Genomic DNA, 20,011 nt, shown 5'->3' with positions numbered 1-20,011 from the left:
AATGCGCCGTTCTGCAATGTTCCAAAAACCTGCAGGTTTACACCAGTGCACCCAGATGAGACCACTGATCAAAACATGAATTGTCAAAGTCTGATTCCATCAACATCTCCACGGCTTGTGCAACCGTATATTTTTCCGTCAGTGCCGTCATTTTTGTGCAGCTTACAAGCTACTACATCTTCTCCCGGTATCCAGCGGATCTTCTTCTTCATTTGTTTTTGGACTCGGCAGTGTGGTTCTGTTTCACAAGATGTGTAACGGCACCTCCTGTCTTATGACAGTGAAAACAGGGATTGCTGGAATATCTCATCAATGGCGGGGATAGTTTTAATTACTTTGACACTGTTTTGCGTAGCTTAGCACAAACACACTCCTACTACAGCTAAAAAAAAATCCATCATCCTAAACACGTCCCTTGTTGTGCTGGATATTATCCTTCTCCTCTGACTGACAAAGGCAACAAACAAGACAATTTCTGATGATAAACTCACTCAGCAATTATTAACAGAGGAACAACCTTTTAAGTTTTAATTAGTGTGTCTTTATTTTTGTGATACTGTCTGTGAAAAATAGGCTGATTTAAAATCAAGACTGAGACCATCTGTTCTCAGACCTTGTGCAACCAGGCCCTGGATTTGTAAGAGTTTGTCAGTTCAGCCTCCTGAAGGTCTTTAATTTTTTTTCATTTTTAATGATAAGTCAGTAAAACTAACTGCAGTTAATAGTTTCTGTGAGCATGCGGGACAGATATATGTTTTAATCAGCTGATAGCCCTGTGTTGCCTCACTGTGAATACAGGTAATAACTTAAAGGTTTCTCTTACATGATGCATGACTGTCTTCTCTTCCTACATGGATGGCTCTTAACAGCAGGAACGTCGTTATTCTGAGACATGAATCTTTATTTCAGAGGAATGCAGCATGGTCACAACAGAGCTGAACTTTGAAAAGTTCTCATGCTCGCGCACGGACATAAGCTATAGCTGTTTTTTTTTTTTTCATTTTCAATTTTTTAAATGTTGGCTCCAGGGAAGCATGCATGACTGACAGTGGAAACCAGCCGCTGTCCACTCCCTCACTGATCATGACTGATCCTCAACGCTCCACTCCGGCTGCACTCTTGGCAAACAAGCTGTGACACAAGTAACCTGAAGAAGTCAGCAGAATGATGTGTTGACCTAATTCTTCTACTCTTTCTTACTGCCCAGATAAAAAAGCCTTAGCTAGTGTTTGGAGCACTGGTGCTGAGAGTCAGCTCAGTCAGAGACTGGAGGCTCAGAGCGAGAGTTTCAGCTCTCGGTCGGTGGGACAAACAGCTCACAGTGTTGAGTTTACTGAGATGGTCTCTGAGAAGTCCTCCATGTCTTGGCGGGCGGTTGAGATTCAGATGGAGAACGTACGCTCAATGGAGATGAGCTCCAAGAGCAGTTATGGTATCAAACTCTCAGCCAGACCCAAACTGCTGATGGAAATGAGCGACGTCCAGGTGAGAAGCGGCGAGATGGCCAAGTTCAGCTGCTCTTTTGATGGGCAACCCTTCACTGGGGTGATTTGGGATCATAACGGCCAGAGTCTGGTGGACACGGAGCGGGTGAGGAGCTCTCAGATTGGGGGGTTGTTGTCCCTGGTCATCCAGGGTGTTGGCGTGGCAGACCAGGGTGTTTACTGCTGCACTGCCACCAACCAACACGGCCAGAACAGCTCCTCCGCCCAGCTCACTGTTGAAGGTGGTTAATTTTTCTTTTTTTTATCAGTCTGTCTCTCCACTGGTCCGTCCAACCTCTCCACCTGCTCCTCCTGCTTCGTCCCCTCCCCTCATCATTTAATATTTCCTCTTAGCCTGTAACCCCTTCAAATGTAATAGAATAACATGTTTATTCTCCTCCTGCTGTTGCCAGCTTTGCCTCGCTAACCTCATTCCTCCATCCTACTAACCCCTTTAGTGTTTCCAGTCATAGCCTTATACACTCTGACCCCTAATTACTCTCCCTAACTTTATTCTCACCCAGCTAAAGAAGCAAATCCCAAAGCAGAAACCCCAATCCCTTCCGATTCTGTACGTAAAGTGTCTCAGACAGACAGGGAGACCAGTAGAGATCCCCTTGACCAACACAAGCAGGAGGCGGTGGAGAAGCCGGGACCATTGCCTCCATCCTCCCAGAGACTTTACAGCCTCATCAGCCACCTGTATTTCCCTGATGTCTTTCCTCATGATAAGCGAGGTCAACGCCTCTCCAGCTGCCCCGAGTTCCTGATCAAACTCCCCCCCGAGCTGCTGACCAGAAACGGAGGCGGCGGCTCCTTGTATTGCGTTATGAAGGGGGTTCCCACACCATTTCTCATTTGGCTTAACAACCAGTTGAATGTTGAGGACTCTGTGTCTTACTCTCTGAAACATGATGGCCCCCTGTGCTGTGTAAATGTTAACAATGTGGGAACCGGACAAGGGGGCTCTTACATTTGCAAAAAAGTCAGCTCAGCCGGGGATGCTGAGTGCAGCACAGTGACAGGTTGGCATCTGCATGCTTTTGGTCCTTCTGCTCGCTCGGGCTTTCTTTTGGCCCACCACTCATTCACACTGCTTTCCCACACAGCCAGCAGAGGCACACTTCTTTACACGGCGACACCACTTCTTCTACAAGGTTTTAACCACTGTCTTTAGGAGAGGTCGCTGACCTTTGTGTCCTGCTTTACTGACCAAAACACCAAAAGAGATCAAGAGAAAGGGACACTCATATCACTGAGCATTTTCCAAAAAAGCCAGAGGTGCTGCACACTAAAGTCCAGAAGGAAGCATGCCAGAATACAGAAAAAAAAACAAAAACGGATGATATGGATGCACGACCTGTCACTGATTCTAACAGTCTTGCACCATATTTATGTTCAGTTTTGAGAGTGTTTTTAATTTGAAAACATTTGTGTCTTTACAGTAACTGCCGATGAGCAGGAACCTATGGTTCGGGTCCAGGAGGAAACTAAAGGTAAATATTGTTTCATGTCAGCAAGGATGTCTTTGTCCGTGACGTAGACGTTTTTGCAAATGGCCTTTTTAATGTCTTAACAAGTGTCTTTTGTCTTTAGGTTGTGCTGATAAGAAATTCAAGTTTTATTTATTTAAATTGAATTTTCTGTTTCAGCATGTTTCACTTGTATTTGGATTTACTTTGAATTTCATATATTTTAGGCTCCTGCAAACTTTTTTCCAAAACATACAAAATTTAACAAAATGTATCAGTGTCAAACCGGATTCTTAACTTAGGAGATTTTAACTGCATCTCTCATACCCCTTTTCCACCAACATGGAACAGGTTCCATTCTGGTTCCCGCACCTAGTTTTGAACCGTAGAAACACTTCAACCAAAAAATGAATTACTCAAAAAATGGTTCTCAGCTGGAACCAAAATATAGCAGGTTTTCTGTAACTTGACAACGTGTCATCTCATATTGCTGCTTTGTCAGTGGACTTTCGCATCCACATGTTATATGCTAGGTATCCTCCTGTGTCCGCTGTTGACGTTGCAGGATGCTGCTACCAACGCTGGGATGTCCAAAAAAGTATGTGGTTAGGTTTATGTCTTTGGACTGTGGGAGGAGGCTGGAGCACCTGGAGGAAACCCACAATGACACGGGGAGAACATGCAAACTCCACACAGAAGGGCTCCCCCAGCCTGGGTTCAAACCCCCTACCCTGGGTTTGATCCAGGAACCCTTTTGCTGGGAGGCGACAATGCTAAACCACTGCACCACCGTGCCCCAGAGCATACAGTGGTCTCAATCATAGTTGGTCCCTGCTTGTTTTTGGAAAAAAAAACAAATCTCTGTAATAATAAAACAAAAGTTTGAAGGTAATCAATGCAACCTGCTACTACTGTTTACTTCTGTTGTTCATAGCCCTTCGTTGATGACACAACCTTCATTACAATGGTTCTGATCAAAACCGGTGGAAATGGTTTGCTAGATAGCATCAAGGTTCCAAGAGTCTTGAATGGAACCGGTTTAAGAACCAGAGCTTATCCGGTGGAAAGGGGGTATCAGTGTTCATTGGTGGACAGAGTCTGCTGACTCGTGGGTGTCGGATATGGTTTTTTGTTTTACCTTCCAAAATCTGAAAAAGTAACGGCATGTTTTGGAGAATGAACAGCAGTAATGTAAAGTATTTGCAACAAGTTATAAATTGGCTGTTTGACTGACCTTACAGGCAAATATAACTCTGCCGTAGCTGCATACATTGTTCTGTTTTCAGATCAGCTGATTGTACTGTAGTTGGAGTGTGTGTCTCACTTTTACTTTACACTGTGATTATTCCGCTTAGCCTTTTCTAGCTCAACCGTCACAGTGGAAGAAGAAACCCAGGAGTCATACTACACTGGCCTAAAGTTTCCAGATAAAACCAGAACACTTGAACTCAAGCCAGAGTCCAAACGCTATTCCAGCACTTTGGAGAAGAAAAAAGAAAAACCAGTTTTCCTCAGCAAACTTTCTCCAGCAGCTGTGACTACTGGAGAAACTGCTACGTTTACCGTCAAAGTGTCTGGTTTCCCAAAGCCCACGGTTCAGTGGTTCCACAGTGGGCAGCTTATAACAAGTTCGTCAGTGTACACATTTGTGCACCAGCATGATGAGTATAGCTTGATCATTAACAATGTGCGAAGAGAGTTTGAAGGACCATACTCTTGTACTGTCAGCAATAGATTTGGCCAGTCGACTTGCACTTCTTATTTACATGTTCAAGTAAAGGAGCCAGAAAAGGAGGAAAAAATTGATAGAAAGTTTGTACCAACTGGTAAAGCCCCAGAATTTACTAAAACAATTGAGTCTGTTCAGCTGTCTGAGGGAGGTCAAGCTTTCTTCAGGTACATTGTGACCGGAGATCCTCTTCCTGAGGTTCAGTGGCTCAAAGGCAGCTTACATGTTCAGCCTAGTGGGTTCTGTATCATTGTGAGCAACCCAGATGGATCCGGCTTCATTAATATTAAGAGTGTCAAACAAGAGAACAGAGGTGTCTACACCTGTAAGGCCTCCAACCAACATGGAGAAGCCTCTTGTACAGCTGAGCTGCTGGTTCTCACTGAAGTTCAGGAGGAGCAGACGATAGTTAAGAAGACAAAAGATTTGAAAATATCAATGACCGAACAAACCACAGAGTCCAGATTACAGCAGGAAAGAACTCTGTCTGATCAGATGATTTATACCATTAGCACCGAAGACCGGCAGATTTTTCCCAGTGAGGAGGTGGGAACCCTCAGAGAGCTCGATATCTCTGCTGCCACGCTTCATCGAGAGCAGGTTACCCACCAGACTGCAGTACTGCAGTCTCATGAAATACAGGAGAGGGTGTCTGTGGCCCCCGCTCATCCACCTCAGGCTTCAGCTGTTCCTATGAAACAGCTTCACATGGCAACTTTTTTATCTTCAGTCCAGGAGAAACAAAAGATCACTGAGCAGCACTCTGAAAGGATTCTTAGCCCTGAGATTGTGGAACTGGAGTTAGCCAAAGAGCAGCCATCGAAGCTTATGTCGGCCACATCTGAAGAGGTCCTCCCACTCACCACAGTGAGAGCTGAGGCCTTGACAGACCGGGCTCCAGAGCATGTGAAGACTTTGAATGAACCCAGACAGCTTGTTAGCAGTCACCAAGTAGATTCCACTCTTTTCATTCTTGATGAACCTTTAGGCTTTACCCACCGGCCAGAGGAAGAGAGGAGTTTCAGAGTCACAGAGGGGGTTAAGATTTTATACTCGGCTCAGTCTACAGGGCAACTGCCAATCACAGAAAGACACTCTGAGCCTCTTCCGGCTTTAGATGCAGCCACTAAACCGTTGATTGAAAAAGAGCAAGCTAAGCCGGTGGTAGCACCACTTAATGAAACTAGAGTTACTCTATGCAAAGAGGAGGCTTTTGCAATACACAGACCAGAGCAGCAGAGCATCACACCACACAAAGACGTGGCCTGTAAGTCTGCGATAATGACTGAAGAGAAATATGAACTCCAGGGTGAACAGGCAGGACAGGTGCCAGGTATAGCATCATCTGTGCGTCTGCAGCCTCAACAAGAGGGAGAAAGACTCTTGAATCTGCAGGTTATCAGTGATCAGGATGTTTTACAGTCTGAGGGACGGTTCAGCAGCGAAAAGCCCCCAGCAGAGCAGGCAGAAGCCAGGAAGAGTCCAACTTTGTTGCATTCAGTGACTCAAGAAGACCAAATAACTGCAGTTTGCGAGGCAACTTCAGAGTTCTCAACAAAAACTGATACTATTTCCATCCAACCGAAGAAAGAGTTACCGCCAACAAAATACCTCCAGTCAGTTCATTCTTTATCCGTTTTACCAAAGGAGGGAATATTTACCATCACTAAACCTGACCAGCAGATGGCAACACAGAAACAGGAAAAGGCTAGAAGGCATGCAGCTACCTCAGAGGAGAGAAGGGAACTCACTGCTGATTACCACCAGGATCTCGATGTGTCAGTGGCCGGGGTTCAGTCACAGCTTCGAACTGAGCCTAGGCCTTCCAGCATCCTCACAGTCTCCTCCCAACCAATGCAGCTGCCAAAGGAGATGCCTTTCAGTACCGAAGTCAAGCAGCAGCGAGCCCTAGTCCAGAAAGAGGACTACTGGAATATCATGCATTCTCTGAATGTCACAGACACCCAGAGTTTGGAGGAGGGCCACACCAGTAGCCTTACAACTGATGAGAAATTCAAACCAGAGATGAAAATTGAGCCTAAGATACCCAAAAAACCTGTTTTTATAGAGGAGAAGGCAGTCGCCACAGAAAGCTGTACAATCTTAGAAGCTGCTGAGCAGGACTTTGCAGTCCAGATCCAGGAGGGCCAGTCAGTCAGACAGTCTGTGTTGCTAGAAGAAAAACAGGTCATAACAGGAGAGCAGTCAAGTGAGATACATAAATCTGAGGGCTCAACTGTCAGCGTCATGACGCAGCCTAAACAAGTTCTGTTTGTTCACGAGTCTCAGGACTCTCTGACTCTACCTAAAGAACTTAATTTTGTCATCCAGATTCCCAAACAATCAAGTTTAAATATACGACGTCAGCTCAGAGACTCTCTTCAGTCTGCTGTGGCCAGCGAGCAGCCAGTGTTACTGGCTGATGTGGTAAAGGGTTTAGAAGCAGTGGAGGTACAGGAGGTGAAGGTTCAAAGAGAGCCCAAACGGCCCACATCTACATACCTGATCACAACACCAAGTGCCCCCTTGGAAATCACACTGTCTTTTGAAGGTAAATACCCTCAGACAGCTGACCTCAGGTCTGAACTCCAGGTAGCTCTTCATACTATGGTATTCCAGGAGCAGCAAAGTCTTACCTCAGAGCAGCCAGGCACCATGCATATCGACAGGCCTCAGAAAGCACTGGTCAGATCAGCGCCCTCCAAAGAGGTGTTGTCATCTGTGGTGGACACTTTGATGGTGGCAGAGAGTGCAGTTGGGTTTCCTCATGCTGTGTCTCAGTCTGCTGCTATTAAAACTGAAGCTAGTGCTTCCTTCCAAAGCGCGACAGTTCAGAGTCAGTCTGAGATTCATGAGGCTAGGCAGGTAAGCAAGAAGACGGTCAGGTCAGAGAGGGATTCCACCACTGCTGAGGTGACCGCCACAGTGCCTGTGGGTCAGGTTCTGGTTGAACAACGTGAGCACATTTTTGTACACAGAGAAACCAGAGAGGAATATCTTTCAGAGGCAATCATGATCAGTGAGTCCTCTGACAGTCTGGTAGATTACCCTGTCGTCATCGATTCTCTGGAAGACATTTGCGTTGAGACAAATGGCAAGGCCATTTTCACCGCCACCATAAAGTATGTCACCAAAGTTAACTGGTTTTTCAACGGCCAATTGGTGAAATCTGGCAAAGAGTTCAAGTGTTCTAAAGACCACGACACATACACACTCGTAATCGACAAAGTTGACAAGGAGAAGCATCAAGGAGAATATGTCTGTGAGGCTGAGAATGAAGCCGGCAGGACTTCAACATCTTCAAGACTCACTGTGGTCTCAAGAGGTTTGATGATGAGCAGTTCTTTGATATCATCATCAACTAACTTCACACAATGATAAGATTTCCAAATCTGTTGTCTGCAAACCTCAACCATAAATTGGGACAGTGTAATAAGTAGAATGCCCATGAAGTCCTTTAAAAGACTGAAGTGAAAACACAAAGTCTCTTAAGGCTTCTGTGGGTACTTTCCAAGCAAAATGTGGATGTTTGAGGTTTTCACAAGACAGCAGGAACATCCTCACTTTTCTTCAAGCTCATCCATTTGTCCACATATCACCCCATATCCATTTCTTTGTCCTTCCAAGGAATCACCTTTGACTCCATGTCCTTAAACATCCATCAGTTCTCATTCCTGGTCCATTCCTCTTTGCATGCTTTCTATTCTTATCACAGAATCCCTTCCATCACATCTTCAGCCTAAACCTAACAACATTTTTCTCCTCCACAGTCACAACAGGATAACTCAGTGTGTGTCACTTTCCATACCAGGTTCAATACATCACCACCTCCAGTAGAAACAGTCCTGTATGTTAACAATTCAGCTGCTTCTCTTTATTTACTTTGTCTTTTTCTTTCTCTCCAAAAATGCAGTGAAACCTGTGTTCAGGCACAGAATTGTCCCCATGGAGATCAACATTGGCAGCCCTGCCAAGTTTGAATGTGAAACTGAGGACGCTCAAAATGTGAGCTTCAAGTGGTTCAAAGATGGACACCCCATCAAAGAGGGTGATAAGTACAGGATTATCAGTCGCTTCTGCACTTCCTCTCTGGAGATTCTGAGCCCACACAAGGAGGATGGTGGTGAATACACCTGCAAGGCGTCCAATCGACATGGCAGTGATGAATGCTCTGCCTCTCTCAGCGTGACAGGTAAGAGCAGTGCATGTTTCCTTCGCCTTGCTGGTTTGAAGCTGTTATTGGTTTGTAATGAAACTTGAATCTTGAGCTGATTTCTTTTTCCTATGAGGTATCATCTTTTGCTGGTAGAAACTTTGCTTTTTCTTGCTTTTTTTTTTAAGCTTTCTTGCTCTGCTGGTTTGTTTGTGTCTCGTTGGCAGGTTTTGGTTAAGGTAAATGAACAAGGTCTAACATATTACCACTAATGTGTTTCTCTTTTTCTGAATTCTTATAGAGAAATCCCCCCCTGCCTTTATAACTAAACCTGACCCTCAGACTGTGTTTGTTGGAAAGAGGGCAGTGATACAGTGTGTAATATCAGGATCTGCTCCACTGAATGTTGTCTGGTTCAAAGACAACCAGGCCTTACCCCATGTGCCGACACACTACCAAACGTCTTGTGACAGAAATAAGCACACTCTTGAGATAACCAAACTTGAGCCAGCTGACAGGGGGCAGTATGTGTGCAAGGTGTCGAATAATGTTGGGATGGCTGAGTGCAGCATGGAGCTGCGTGTTATTGATAAGCCCACCTGTGTAAAGCCCCTGGGTCCACTTGCTGCTGTGCTTGGAGGTCCTCTGCACCTGGAGTGCCAGGTGGATGAGGACACTGGAGTCACTGTCACCTGGACCAGAGATGGTAGAAAAGTCCATCAGTCTCCAGACTGTAAACTGTCTTTTGAGGATAAGACAGTCACTCTTGATATCCTAAAGACCACAATGAAAGATTGTGGAAATTATGTGTGTACAGTGACAAATGAAGCTGGGAGTGCAACTTGCTCCACCTCGGTGAAGGTACAAGGTAAGGGCTGTCTGGTAAATTTGGCTTTGGCTGCTGCAGCATTTGAAGCTGTTGTAAATCTGCAGTGCTGAAAATGAACATAACTGTATTCTGTGGTGTCTTAAAACTCTTCTCTTACAATGCTGGGTTGTTATTTTTAAATGACTTCATATTGGCTTCTTCTAACCACACACCTCTCCAGAGCCACCAGTCTTTGTAAAGAGGCTGGAGGCCACCACAGTCTGGAAGCAAGGCAGCACCGCTCGGCTGCAGTGCACCGTCAAAGGATCCCCTGAACTTCACACCACCTGGTTCTTTAACAACGATGAGTTGTCCGCTGGAGGCAGATATGACATCAGTATGAAGGATGGTGTCGCAACTCTTGAGATAAGGGATGTCATGTTGAGTGACACTGGGAACTTCACCTGTGAGGTTCTCAATGAGTCTGGCTGTGAAAGCTGCAGCACTAAAGTTACAGTAAAAGGTTTGTAGGCAAATTGATTGCAGAACCAAACTTTCAGAGTAAGAACTCGTCTAACTGAACTGTCTGTTCCCCCTCAGAACCTCCATCTTTCAGAAAGGAGTTAGTGCCTTTAGAGGCTGTCAGAGGATCTGTAGCTGTGTTGGAGTGTGAGATTGCGGGCTCTGCACCGTTCGAGGTGGCCTGGAAAAAGAATAAGAAACGTCTATCAGCAGATAAGAAGTACAGAATAGTGTCACAGGGAGCCCTGGCCTCTCTGGAGATCCACTCATTTGAGAGTGCTGATGCTGGTGAATATGAATGTGTCGTATCAAATGAGGTCGGGTCAGTAACCTCAACATCAATGACTAAACAGAGAGGTTAGTGATGTAAAGAATAACAGGATATAGTTAATTTACTGTTCTCCTCTTGGCTGTTGTTTATATCACAAATACTGTTATTTCAGAGCCACCTATGTTCTCAAAGAGGATCGAGAGTGCTACAGCAGTGTTGGGAAATACAGTGAAGCTACAGGGAACCCTTAAAGGCTCAGCTCCCATCACTGTTAAATGGATGAAAGATTCTGAGCTACTGAGAGATGATGATCCAAATGTCAAAATGACATTTGAGAACAATGTCACGAGCATTTCCTTCTCCTCTGTTGAGATAAAACACGGCGGCAAGTACACTTGCCTTGCCGAAAACGAGGCGGGACAGCAGAAATGTGAAGCTGTCCTAACAATTCAAGGTTAGGAGATATTTTTTATTTATTCAAAATTTTTAGTTTAGACGTAGATGATTTTAACTCTAAAGCTCATGTTGTATTTTAGAACCTGCTAGGATCATAGACAAAGCAGCATCCATCAGTGTGACTGCAGGAGAGTCAGCCACGTTGGAATGCACGATTTCTGGAAGCCCAGAGCTCAAAGTGAAGTGGTTCAAAGACGGGAAGGAGATGATCAGTGGCCGTAAATATAAGATGACTGTGAAGGAGACCACTGCCATCTTAAAGATCCTTTCAGCAGATAAAGGAGACACCTCAGAGTACACAATGGAGGTGTCCAATAAAGTCGGAAAAGACCAGTGTACCTGCTCAGTCGCTGTGATAGGTTAGTTTTAACCAAGAATTCCTCTTTAATGCCAACTTTAAGATTTGGCCCTTGGTCACATATCTTGTGATATATTTCCTTACACAGATCGCGCAGTTCCACCATCCTTTACCAGATCTTTGAAGAAAGTGGACGGGAGTATTGGTAGTGATGTTACCTTGGAATGCAGAGTTGCTGGATCTCAGCCAATGGTTATTACTTGGTACAAAGACGATAAAGAAATCCACAGTGATGACAAACATAAAGTTGAATTCAGTGAATTTAAAGCCATTGTGACCATAACCAGCCTGGAACAAAGTGATGGTGGAGTTTATAAATGCCGGGCCTCGAATGATGCTGGAGTAAAAGAAACCAGTGGTACTTTGTCCGTTAAAGGTCAGAAGAGTTGAATTACTTTACCTAGCTGAGATTGAATAAGAATTTGACATTACAAATAATCAGGAGCTATTGATAGGCTTTGAACATGTGTTCCTTTTCTTCCTAAATAACTCCAGAACCTCCAGTCTTCACGATGAAACCTGCATCCCAGGATGCTGCACCCGGATCAAATGTTGTGATAAAAGCAGTCTTTACAGGATCAGCTCCTCTGATTGTTAAATGGTTCAGAGAGGAGAAAGAGATTTTCACTGGGGGAAAGTGTTTCATAAAGAAAGACTCCTCTTCAAGCTCTTTGGAGCTTCACTCAGTGAAACCCAGTGACTCTGCTAAATACACATGCCAAGTATCCAATGATGCTGGGAAGGTGGACTGCACTGCAGCCCTCTTTGTGAAAGGTGCTGTTTCATTCTTTCTTTTAAACACATGATTCACTCAACTGCTATTTTCTTTACTTAACCTCTTGTTTTTACTGTAATTGTTACTGTCAATTTACAGAGGCCCCAACATTTACAATGAAGCTTGAGCCCTTACAGCTGCTGAAATCTGGACTACCTCTGAAGTTGTCCTGCAAAGTGCAGGGCACTCCTGTTATTACCATCAGATGGTTTAAGAATGGCTCAGAAATCGTTCCAGACCACAGACACACAATGTCCTTTGACAGCTCAATAGCGACCCTGGATGTAGAGAACTGCTCTGTAGAGGACAGTGGAGATTATGTCTGTATGGCGTCCAGTGAAGCCGGCAAAGACCAGTGCAGCAGCACAGTAACAGTGAAAGGTTGGTTCAGTCTTTCGTCGTCCCCTACAGAGAGTTTACCCAGTTATTATTAGATAAACTTTAGACTGTTGACATGAAGTCTGGTCCACATTCTTCTTTAACGTGTTCAGTGCTGCCAACATTGACAGGAAACCTTAGCGCCATGAAGAGGTTATATTTCTGTCCACCACTGCAAAGACCTGAGGTTTGACTCATTGTTGTAGTTGCAGTAGTTTGCCGAGCAAAGATCTCTGAACAAGCCCTGTTTGCATCAGTTGGAACATACCTTACATTGATCCACGATACTTTTCCTGGATTACAAGTTGCAAGGATATTTATCAATCATATCTCAGCTTCCACTAATTACTTTGAAATCTATTTGTTCTACACCAAATTGATCATTTTCAGCAGTGAAATGACACGCCCACTTATATTGTCACTGTTCGGACCTTAGGTCAAGGAGAACTTGCTATTTAGCTGAGAACCAACTTTTCTGGTTCTGAACCAATTTATTTTTGGTGGAAATGCGCCGTCCATCCATTTTCAACCACTTATCCGAGGCTGGGTCTCGGGGGTAGAAGGCTGAGCAAAGTACCCCAGATGTCCCTCCCCCTAGTGACCCTTTCCAGCTCCTCCTGGAGGATCCTGAGGCATTCCTAGGCCGGACAAGTGTATAATCCCTCCACTGTGCTCTGGGTCTGCCCTGGGGCCTCTGAAAGGTTCAAAATTAGGTTTGGGAACCAGAACAGAATCAGTTCCATCAGTGGAAAAGGGTCATGAGAGTGGAGTGTTTGTCATGTGGAAGCCCTGAACAGCTAAATGAACTCTGTGGACCAGACTTACTCTAAAGCCCTCTATTGCCTTTAAATATAACCCTTACTGTCTTTGTTTTATAGAGCCTCCAGTGTTTGTGAGGCCTTTTGAATCAGCTGAGCTTGTAAAGGGGGGCGACATTTTCCTGGAAGGAACCATTTCAGGTTCCCCTCCATATGAAATAAGTTGCTTCATCAATGAAAAGCTGATCAGAAATGACAAAAGGCATAAGATCAGTGTTGAAAACGACATCGTCACTCTTCAGATCTCAAACTGTGAGCCTGGAGACGCTGGCACGTACCAGTGCACTGTTGCAAACGCTGTCGGGGAGACATCTTGTTCTTGCCTGGTTTCAATGAAAGGTTAGTCAAAGGACAAAATCTGCCGTCCAAGGTTATCTTTCTACATGTTGCCCGTTTGGCTATGAATTACGTTTTTATACAAATTTCCAAAAAATTATTTTTGGCATTTTGGATAAACTCTGGAAGTAAACATTGACAGAAATTTAACTCAGGCATCATGACATTTTCTCTATAATGTATTTTAGTGCAAAATAGTCAGTGTAATTTGTGAAGAGATAAGGTTGCAGCTCATGTTTTTCTTATTTATGCAGCCCAGTTCAAGGTTCAATCAGACATAAAGATTTGAAGTGTGGATCATCTGTGTTTGTGTAAATCCTCTTGCAGCTTCCAGTCTGATTTTATGGTCTTCTCTCACTAGAACCACCATCATTTATTGAGAAACTAGAGGATATGTCCTGCACTGTGGGCTCTGAGATCTCTATGAAGTGTATGTTGTCTGGAGCACTTCCCATGACTCTCTCCTGGATAAAGGATGATCATGAGCTCACAGAAGACGAGCATATTAAGATGTCCTTTGACACCAAAAGTGCCGAGTTGAATTTGAGAAATGCTCAGTTATCCCATGGCGGGAAATATATCTGTAAGGCACAGAACAAAGCTGGGACTCAGAGATGTGCCGCTGTACTCATAGTAACAGGTTTGTAGGACATTTGTCTCTTGTCTTCACTGCTGCTGCTTTTATGTCAAGCTTGATGTTTTTTCTGTTGCATTGTAAGTGCATAATTGTGTCATGGATCATTTTGTTATCCCAGAGCCAGCAAGTATTTCAGATCATGCAAAGTCCATCAGTGTAACGCAGGGTGACCCAGCCAGACTTGAATGCAGATTCTCAGGCACCAAACCGCTCAAGTCCAGATGGATGAAGGCAGGAAAGGAGCTGACCTCAGGCCGGAGATACAAAATAAAAAGCACAGACACCAGCTCTGTGCTCACGATACTTAAAACAGAGCAAAGTGATAGCGGTGAATACACCTTTGAGGTTTCAAACAAAGCTGGGTGTGGTTCTTGTGAGGCAGCTGTTACTGTCTTAGGTCAGTTTATCCTAAAGTTTTATATCCTTTATGACAAAATGTGACTGTTGTATTCATACAACCAACTGAACACTGTTTGCACTTTGTATGTAATAGATCAGATTATTAAACCATCTTTTACAAGAAAACTGAAGCAGACGGAAGGTATCAAAGGATCGTTCGCTCATCTGGAGTGTCTTGTATCCGGCTCCCTGCCAATGACAATACAATGGTACAAAGATGAGAAAGAGATCCAGACTGATGAGAAACACAAAAGCACATTCTTTGAGAATGTTGCTTTCCTGGAAATCAGTCGTCTTGACAGTAAAGACAGCGGCAGCTATACCTGCATGGCTAAAAACAAGGCGGGATCCACCCAGTGCTCTGGAATGTTGATTGTTAAAGGTCAGAACTCATCCTCAGCACTTTCTTGGAGTTTAAGGGATAATCATATTGTATATGTGGGTGTTATAATAGAAGTGTTGGGTTTTGTCCACCAACAGAACCACCATGCATCCTTGAAAAGCCTGAATCCATGAATGTTTTGCCCGGGTCAAAGGTTAAGTTTAATGTTCGTGTCTCTGGCACGCCGCCACTGATCACCAAATGGTTTAAAAACAAGAAAGAGATTTTATCCAGTGCCGACTGTAATGTGATCAAAGACAACACCTCAAGCTCACTGGAGCTCTTCTTCGCCAAAACCTCAGATTCTGGAGAATATGTCTGTGAAATACAGAATGATGTTGGCTCCACGTCGTGCCAGATGACACTCTTTGTCAAAGGTTAATATTGGTCTCTCACGTTTTTCAGTTTTCTTTACCTTGTAGTGATCACCATACTTAAATTCTGTGTGTATGTTTTTTTTCAGAACCCCCGTTTTTCATTGAAACACCTGAAGGTGTATCATTAGTAAGAGTGGGAGATAGTAAGGTGTTTGAGTGCACGGTTGCTGGTACTCCAGAGATCTCTGTGCGTTGGTTCAGAGACGGAGCTGAGATTCACCAAAGTTTCAAACACAAGATGTTGTTTTTGAACTCTGTCGCCACCTTAGAGATTTGTCAAGTTAGTGAAAATGACAGGGGAAAATACATCTGCGAAGCCTGCAACGAAGCAGGCACAGAGAGTTGCACTGTTGAGATCGAAGTGAAAGGTTGGTTTTCCTTTACACGTTCACATCTTATCTGCGTTTCAGTTAACGTCGAGGCTGAGCTTTATATCACATAACTAATACATATCAAAGGTTGCTCTAGCTTGATTTTCTTTGATATTTCAGAGCCACCTTTGTTTGCTGAAGAGCTGATGTCTGTTGAAGTTGTTAAAGGTTCCACTGCAGCATTTGCTTGCAAAGTCGCAGGAACTGCCCCATTTAAGGTCACATGGTTCAAAGATAACAAGCCAATCAAATCCAGCCAAAAATACATCATTGATAGCGAAAATGTGAGTTTGAAGATCCAGGACTGTAAAGTGGAAGATGTTGGTAGTTATCAGTGCGTCGTAGCCAATGAGGTTGGAAGTTGTACTGGCTTTGCAGCTCTGTCGTTGAAAGGTTGGTTTTACTGATGATCACACTGACATACATTAGACATACAGCAATGCTCACTTAATGGTTTTACAATGACATCTTTTCTTTGTATTAGTCCCTCCAACATTTGTCAAGAAGATAGAAAATGTCTCCACTCTTTTGGGAGACGTTGCTGTCTTTCGCTGCACAGTGGAAGGGTCTCTACCTCTCTCTGTACAATGGCAAAAAGACGAGAACTGGATCCCAGAGGATCCAAAGATTGAGAAAACGTACAAGAACAAAGAGGCTACTCTCAGGATTCCTGCCTGTGAAGCGACTCATGGCGGGAAATACACCTGCCAGGTCGTAAATGAGGCTGGGCAGGACAAATGCTTTGCCACCCTTGTAGTGCAAGGTACCTCCACTTCATGCTTGATTCTTCTGCACAACAGCATAGGTAGCCTGAATGGTAATAACAAGCGCACTCACCTCTTTTTCTCGCTGTTGTAGAACCACCAACGATCCAAGAGAAACCAGAAGTAGTCAAAGTGACTTGTGGAGATCCAGTTAGTCTTGAGTGCAGGGTAGCTGGAACTCCTCAGATCAGGGTAAAATGGACTAAAGATGGCAAAGAGCTCCAGTCGAGCAGAAAACATCGTCTATGCTACCAGAACAACGTCAGCACTCTTAACATACAGTCCTCTCAGCTGGCGGACAGGGGAGAGTACCTGTTTGAAGCCACAAACTCTGTGGGGACTTGCAGCTGTAAAATCACATTGGTTATTTTAGGTTTGTAAAAAACTCTTCAACTCTTGATATAACTAATATTTTCAGTTATAACATTGTGTGTTTTTTCTTTGACTAATCATATTTCACTGTTACTCTTAACAGAGGAAGTAATTCCTCCGACGTTCATTAGGAAGTTAACAAACATTCAAGCAATCATGGGTTCAGTGGTTACCATGGAGTGCAAAGTGGCCGGTTCTCTTCCAGTATCGGTTGAATGGAGCAAAGGGAAAGAAAAGATCACCAAGAGCTCCAAATATGAACCTCTGCATGATGAAAATACTGTTTCACTGCAGTTAAAACTGAGTGAGAGTTATGATACAGGAGAATATTCCTGTAAAGTTACCAACACAGCAGGCAGCTGTATGTGCAGTGGAGTTCTCACAGCTAAAGGTTAGCATTCAAAGTTTGACTTTATAAAAATGTTCAACTCAAAGTCTGTTAGTCATGCATGGTAATCCTTTTTCTGTGTGGGTTTTAGTGCCACCAAGATTCGTAGCTGAACCTGAGTCTCAGGCTGTTATTCCAAAGTCTACTGTACTCTTCAGAAGCGTCTTTGAAGGAACGTCTCCATTTATAGTGAAATGGTTCAAGGATGACAACGAACTCATCACAGGACCATCATGTTCGATTAGACTACAGGAATATTCTTCCTCTGTAGAGCTCTGCTCAGTCGGGACTTTGCAAAGTGGAATTTATTCTTGCCAAGTTAGCAACGAAGCAGGCACGGTGAAAAGTGCAGCAGAGTTGTTGGTGAAAGGTTGGACTGTTTTCTTTTTTGTCCATTACCATTACCTCTTGATTAACTCCATCTTTTTTCTCCATTCTCACAGCTCCTCTTCATTTCCTCCACTTTACCACCTTACCATTTCTTCTCTCACCTGTTGCCATCCTCCATACCTCACACTGATTCGAGGCTAACTTTATTCTGATGATAGTAACTTGATCTTTTTTTGACTTTGCAGAGCCCCCTCAGTTTGTCCTGAAACTTCCTCCCACTACCTTTGTGAAGCAATGTGAGGCACTCCGTCTTGAATGCAAGGCCACCAGCTCACACTCCCTGACTATGTGCTGGTACAAAAATGACCAAAAGCTAACGGACGGAGACAACTATAAGATCATGTTTGTTGACTCAACTGCGTACCTCCAGCTGCACACCACAAGGTTTGAGGATAACGGAGTCTACACCTGTGAGGCTCATAATGATGCTGGCAGTGTGAGCTGCAGCACCATTCTCACAGTTCAAGGTCAGCTATCGAACAGATATCTTTGCTAATCGTTTTGTGGATTTTGCCCCCTCTGAACTTGTGTAGCATGAAAAAGAAGGAATGAAAATCTGTGATGATGCAGATTTTTAGAAGTCTTGAGTTAAACCCTTTAAGAGTGGTTTCTGTGTAAAAACTTCAGCATGGAGTCCAATGGTCTTCCTTCTGTTTCAGTAGAAAATCAGATTCTTGTCATCCAGTGTGTCTGATAGCATGTGTCTGTGTGTTACCTCTTTTTTTAGAGACATGTTTTTCCCTATTTTTGATTGAATGACTTGTTTACCCTTTACCTTATAGTTAACCCTTTGTTTTCCATATTAATTTCTTTGATTTCCATTCTCTTACTAATGATCTTTCTGTCACCGTCTGGATGGATTCCTCTAGCATGGACTGAACTTAAGCATGACCTTCAACAAGAATTTCTGTCCTATGGAACTGCCCGACCGAATTGCTTTCAGTTTGTTAATATATCTCTGATATATCTTCCAGAGGCCCCATCCTTTATTAAAACTCCAAGTCCGATAGAGGGCATAAAAGGAAAAGATGCCAGTCTACACTGCGAGGTGTACGGCACTCCACCTTTCCAGGTGAACTGGTACAAGGACAAAAGGCCACTAAAGGAGAGCAGAAAGTGTAAGATGGTCAGTGAGGGCAGCTCTGCCACACTTCACATCATGAAAATGGACCAAGAAGATGCTGGTCTTTATGAGTGCAAAGTGTCTAACAATGTAGGAACTGAAAGCTGCCGCACTACCATTAGCCTAAAAGGTTAGTACAGACGCAATGGCCATTTCTTCAGAGCTTTGTGTGATTACCTCCACTCACTTTTGATTTTTCCATCACTACTCAGAACAACCAGCATTTGTCAAGAAACTGGCGGACCAGTCAGTTACCGCCGGTCAGCAGCTAACACTGACAGCTACAGTAAGAGGCTCCGAGCCTTTGACTGTGTCCTGGGTTCAGGACAAAGATCACATTCTCAGAGATGGTGACAACAGGAAGATCACATTTGAGAATAATGTGGTCACCCTTGTAGTGCCTAAAGCTGACTCAACTACAGCTGGTAAATACACCTGCCAGCTGAGGAATGACTCTGGAGTTGTGGAGTCTGTCTCCCAAGTGACCGTTCTAGGTTTGTAGAACTCCAGACTTTATGACATAACCACCAGTGTGAGGATTCGTTTAGCTTAATATCTTCTTCCTAATTTTTAGAACCTGCTGCTGTTGTGGATAGCCCCGAGTCCTTGAACGTCAAGTCAGGAGACAATACAGCTATTGAAGTCACAGTATCTGGAACACCAGATCTGAAAATTAAGTGGTTCAAGGATAACGAAGCAATCTCTTCTGGTGCCAAGTATCAGCTGTCCTTCACAAAGAAGGTTGCAACCCTGAAGATTCGGTCTGCTGATAAAGCAGACGCTGGAGAATACAAACTACAGGTTACAAACCATGTTGGTACAGCCTCTTGCAAAACTAAGCTCTCTGTCTCAGGTTGGTGGCCTTTTCACAAACGTCTTAATCATTTTTAATTAGAGGTTAGCTCAGAAATGCTTTATAACTTGTTGTTCTCTTAACAATAGATAAATTGATTCCACCGAGCTTCATAAGGAAGCTGAGAGACACCCACCTTGTTGTGGGTAAACCTGGTGAGATGGAGTGTAAGGTTGCTGGCTCTGCCCCTTTAACAACTTCCTGGTTCCACAACGGCCAGGAGATCCAGAGTGGGCCAAACTATGACATCAGCTGCACTGATAATAGCTGCAGACTGAGAGTCCCAACAGTCAAGATGTCTGATTCTGGCAAATACACATGTAAAGCTGTAAACGCTGCAGGAGCCAGTGAGACGAGTGCTTCCATGAATGTGACAGGTCAGTAGACGTGAATAG

The 20,011-nt window shown here is 44.0% G+C and overlaps 1 protein-coding gene across 1 annotated transcript in view; it reads left to right on the top strand.

Moving 5' to 3' along the window:
* The window catches only part of LOC126393463 (titin-like), a 101,696-nt gene that overhangs the window by 34,907 nt on the left and 46,778 nt on the right, over positions 1-20,011 (top strand). The window contains exons 39-64 of the mRNA XM_050049649.1: positions 2,930-2,980; positions 4,312-8,010; positions 8,599-8,877; positions 9,140-9,706; positions 9,888-10,169; positions 10,247-10,525; positions 10,612-10,893; positions 10,976-11,254; positions 11,342-11,629; positions 11,749-12,027; positions 12,128-12,409; positions 13,285-13,563; positions 13,922-14,200; positions 14,316-14,594; positions 15,077-15,355; positions 15,442-15,723; positions 15,847-16,119; positions 16,211-16,489; positions 16,585-16,863; positions 16,966-17,253; positions 17,342-17,620; positions 17,826-18,107; positions 18,615-18,893; positions 18,976-19,257; positions 19,338-19,616; positions 19,706-19,993. Of these exons, the coding sequence (XP_049905606.1) occupies positions 2,930-2,980; positions 4,312-8,010; positions 8,599-8,877; positions 9,140-9,706; positions 9,888-10,169; positions 10,247-10,525; positions 10,612-10,893; positions 10,976-11,254; positions 11,342-11,629; positions 11,749-12,027; positions 12,128-12,409; positions 13,285-13,563; positions 13,922-14,200; positions 14,316-14,594; positions 15,077-15,355; positions 15,442-15,723; positions 15,847-16,119; positions 16,211-16,489; positions 16,585-16,863; positions 16,966-17,253; positions 17,342-17,620; positions 17,826-18,107; positions 18,615-18,893; positions 18,976-19,257; positions 19,338-19,616; positions 19,706-19,993 (10,773 nt within the window). The remainder of the gene's footprint in view (positions 1-2,929; positions 2,981-4,311; positions 8,011-8,598; positions 8,878-9,139; positions 9,707-9,887; positions 10,170-10,246; positions 10,526-10,611; positions 10,894-10,975; positions 11,255-11,341; positions 11,630-11,748; positions 12,028-12,127; positions 12,410-13,284; positions 13,564-13,921; positions 14,201-14,315; positions 14,595-15,076; positions 15,356-15,441; positions 15,724-15,846; positions 16,120-16,210; positions 16,490-16,584; positions 16,864-16,965; positions 17,254-17,341; positions 17,621-17,825; positions 18,108-18,614; positions 18,894-18,975; positions 19,258-19,337; positions 19,617-19,705; positions 19,994-20,011) is intronic.

This window comes from Epinephelus moara, chromosome 7, assembly GCF_006386435.1.
Source record: "Epinephelus moara isolate mb chromosome 7, YSFRI_EMoa_1.0, whole genome shotgun sequence".
Taxonomy (NCBI): domain Eukaryota; kingdom Metazoa; phylum Chordata; class Actinopteri; order Perciformes; family Serranidae; genus Epinephelus; species Epinephelus moara.
Note: the sequence above shows the minus strand (reverse complement) of the source record. Positions and strands in the feature narration are given on the sequence as shown.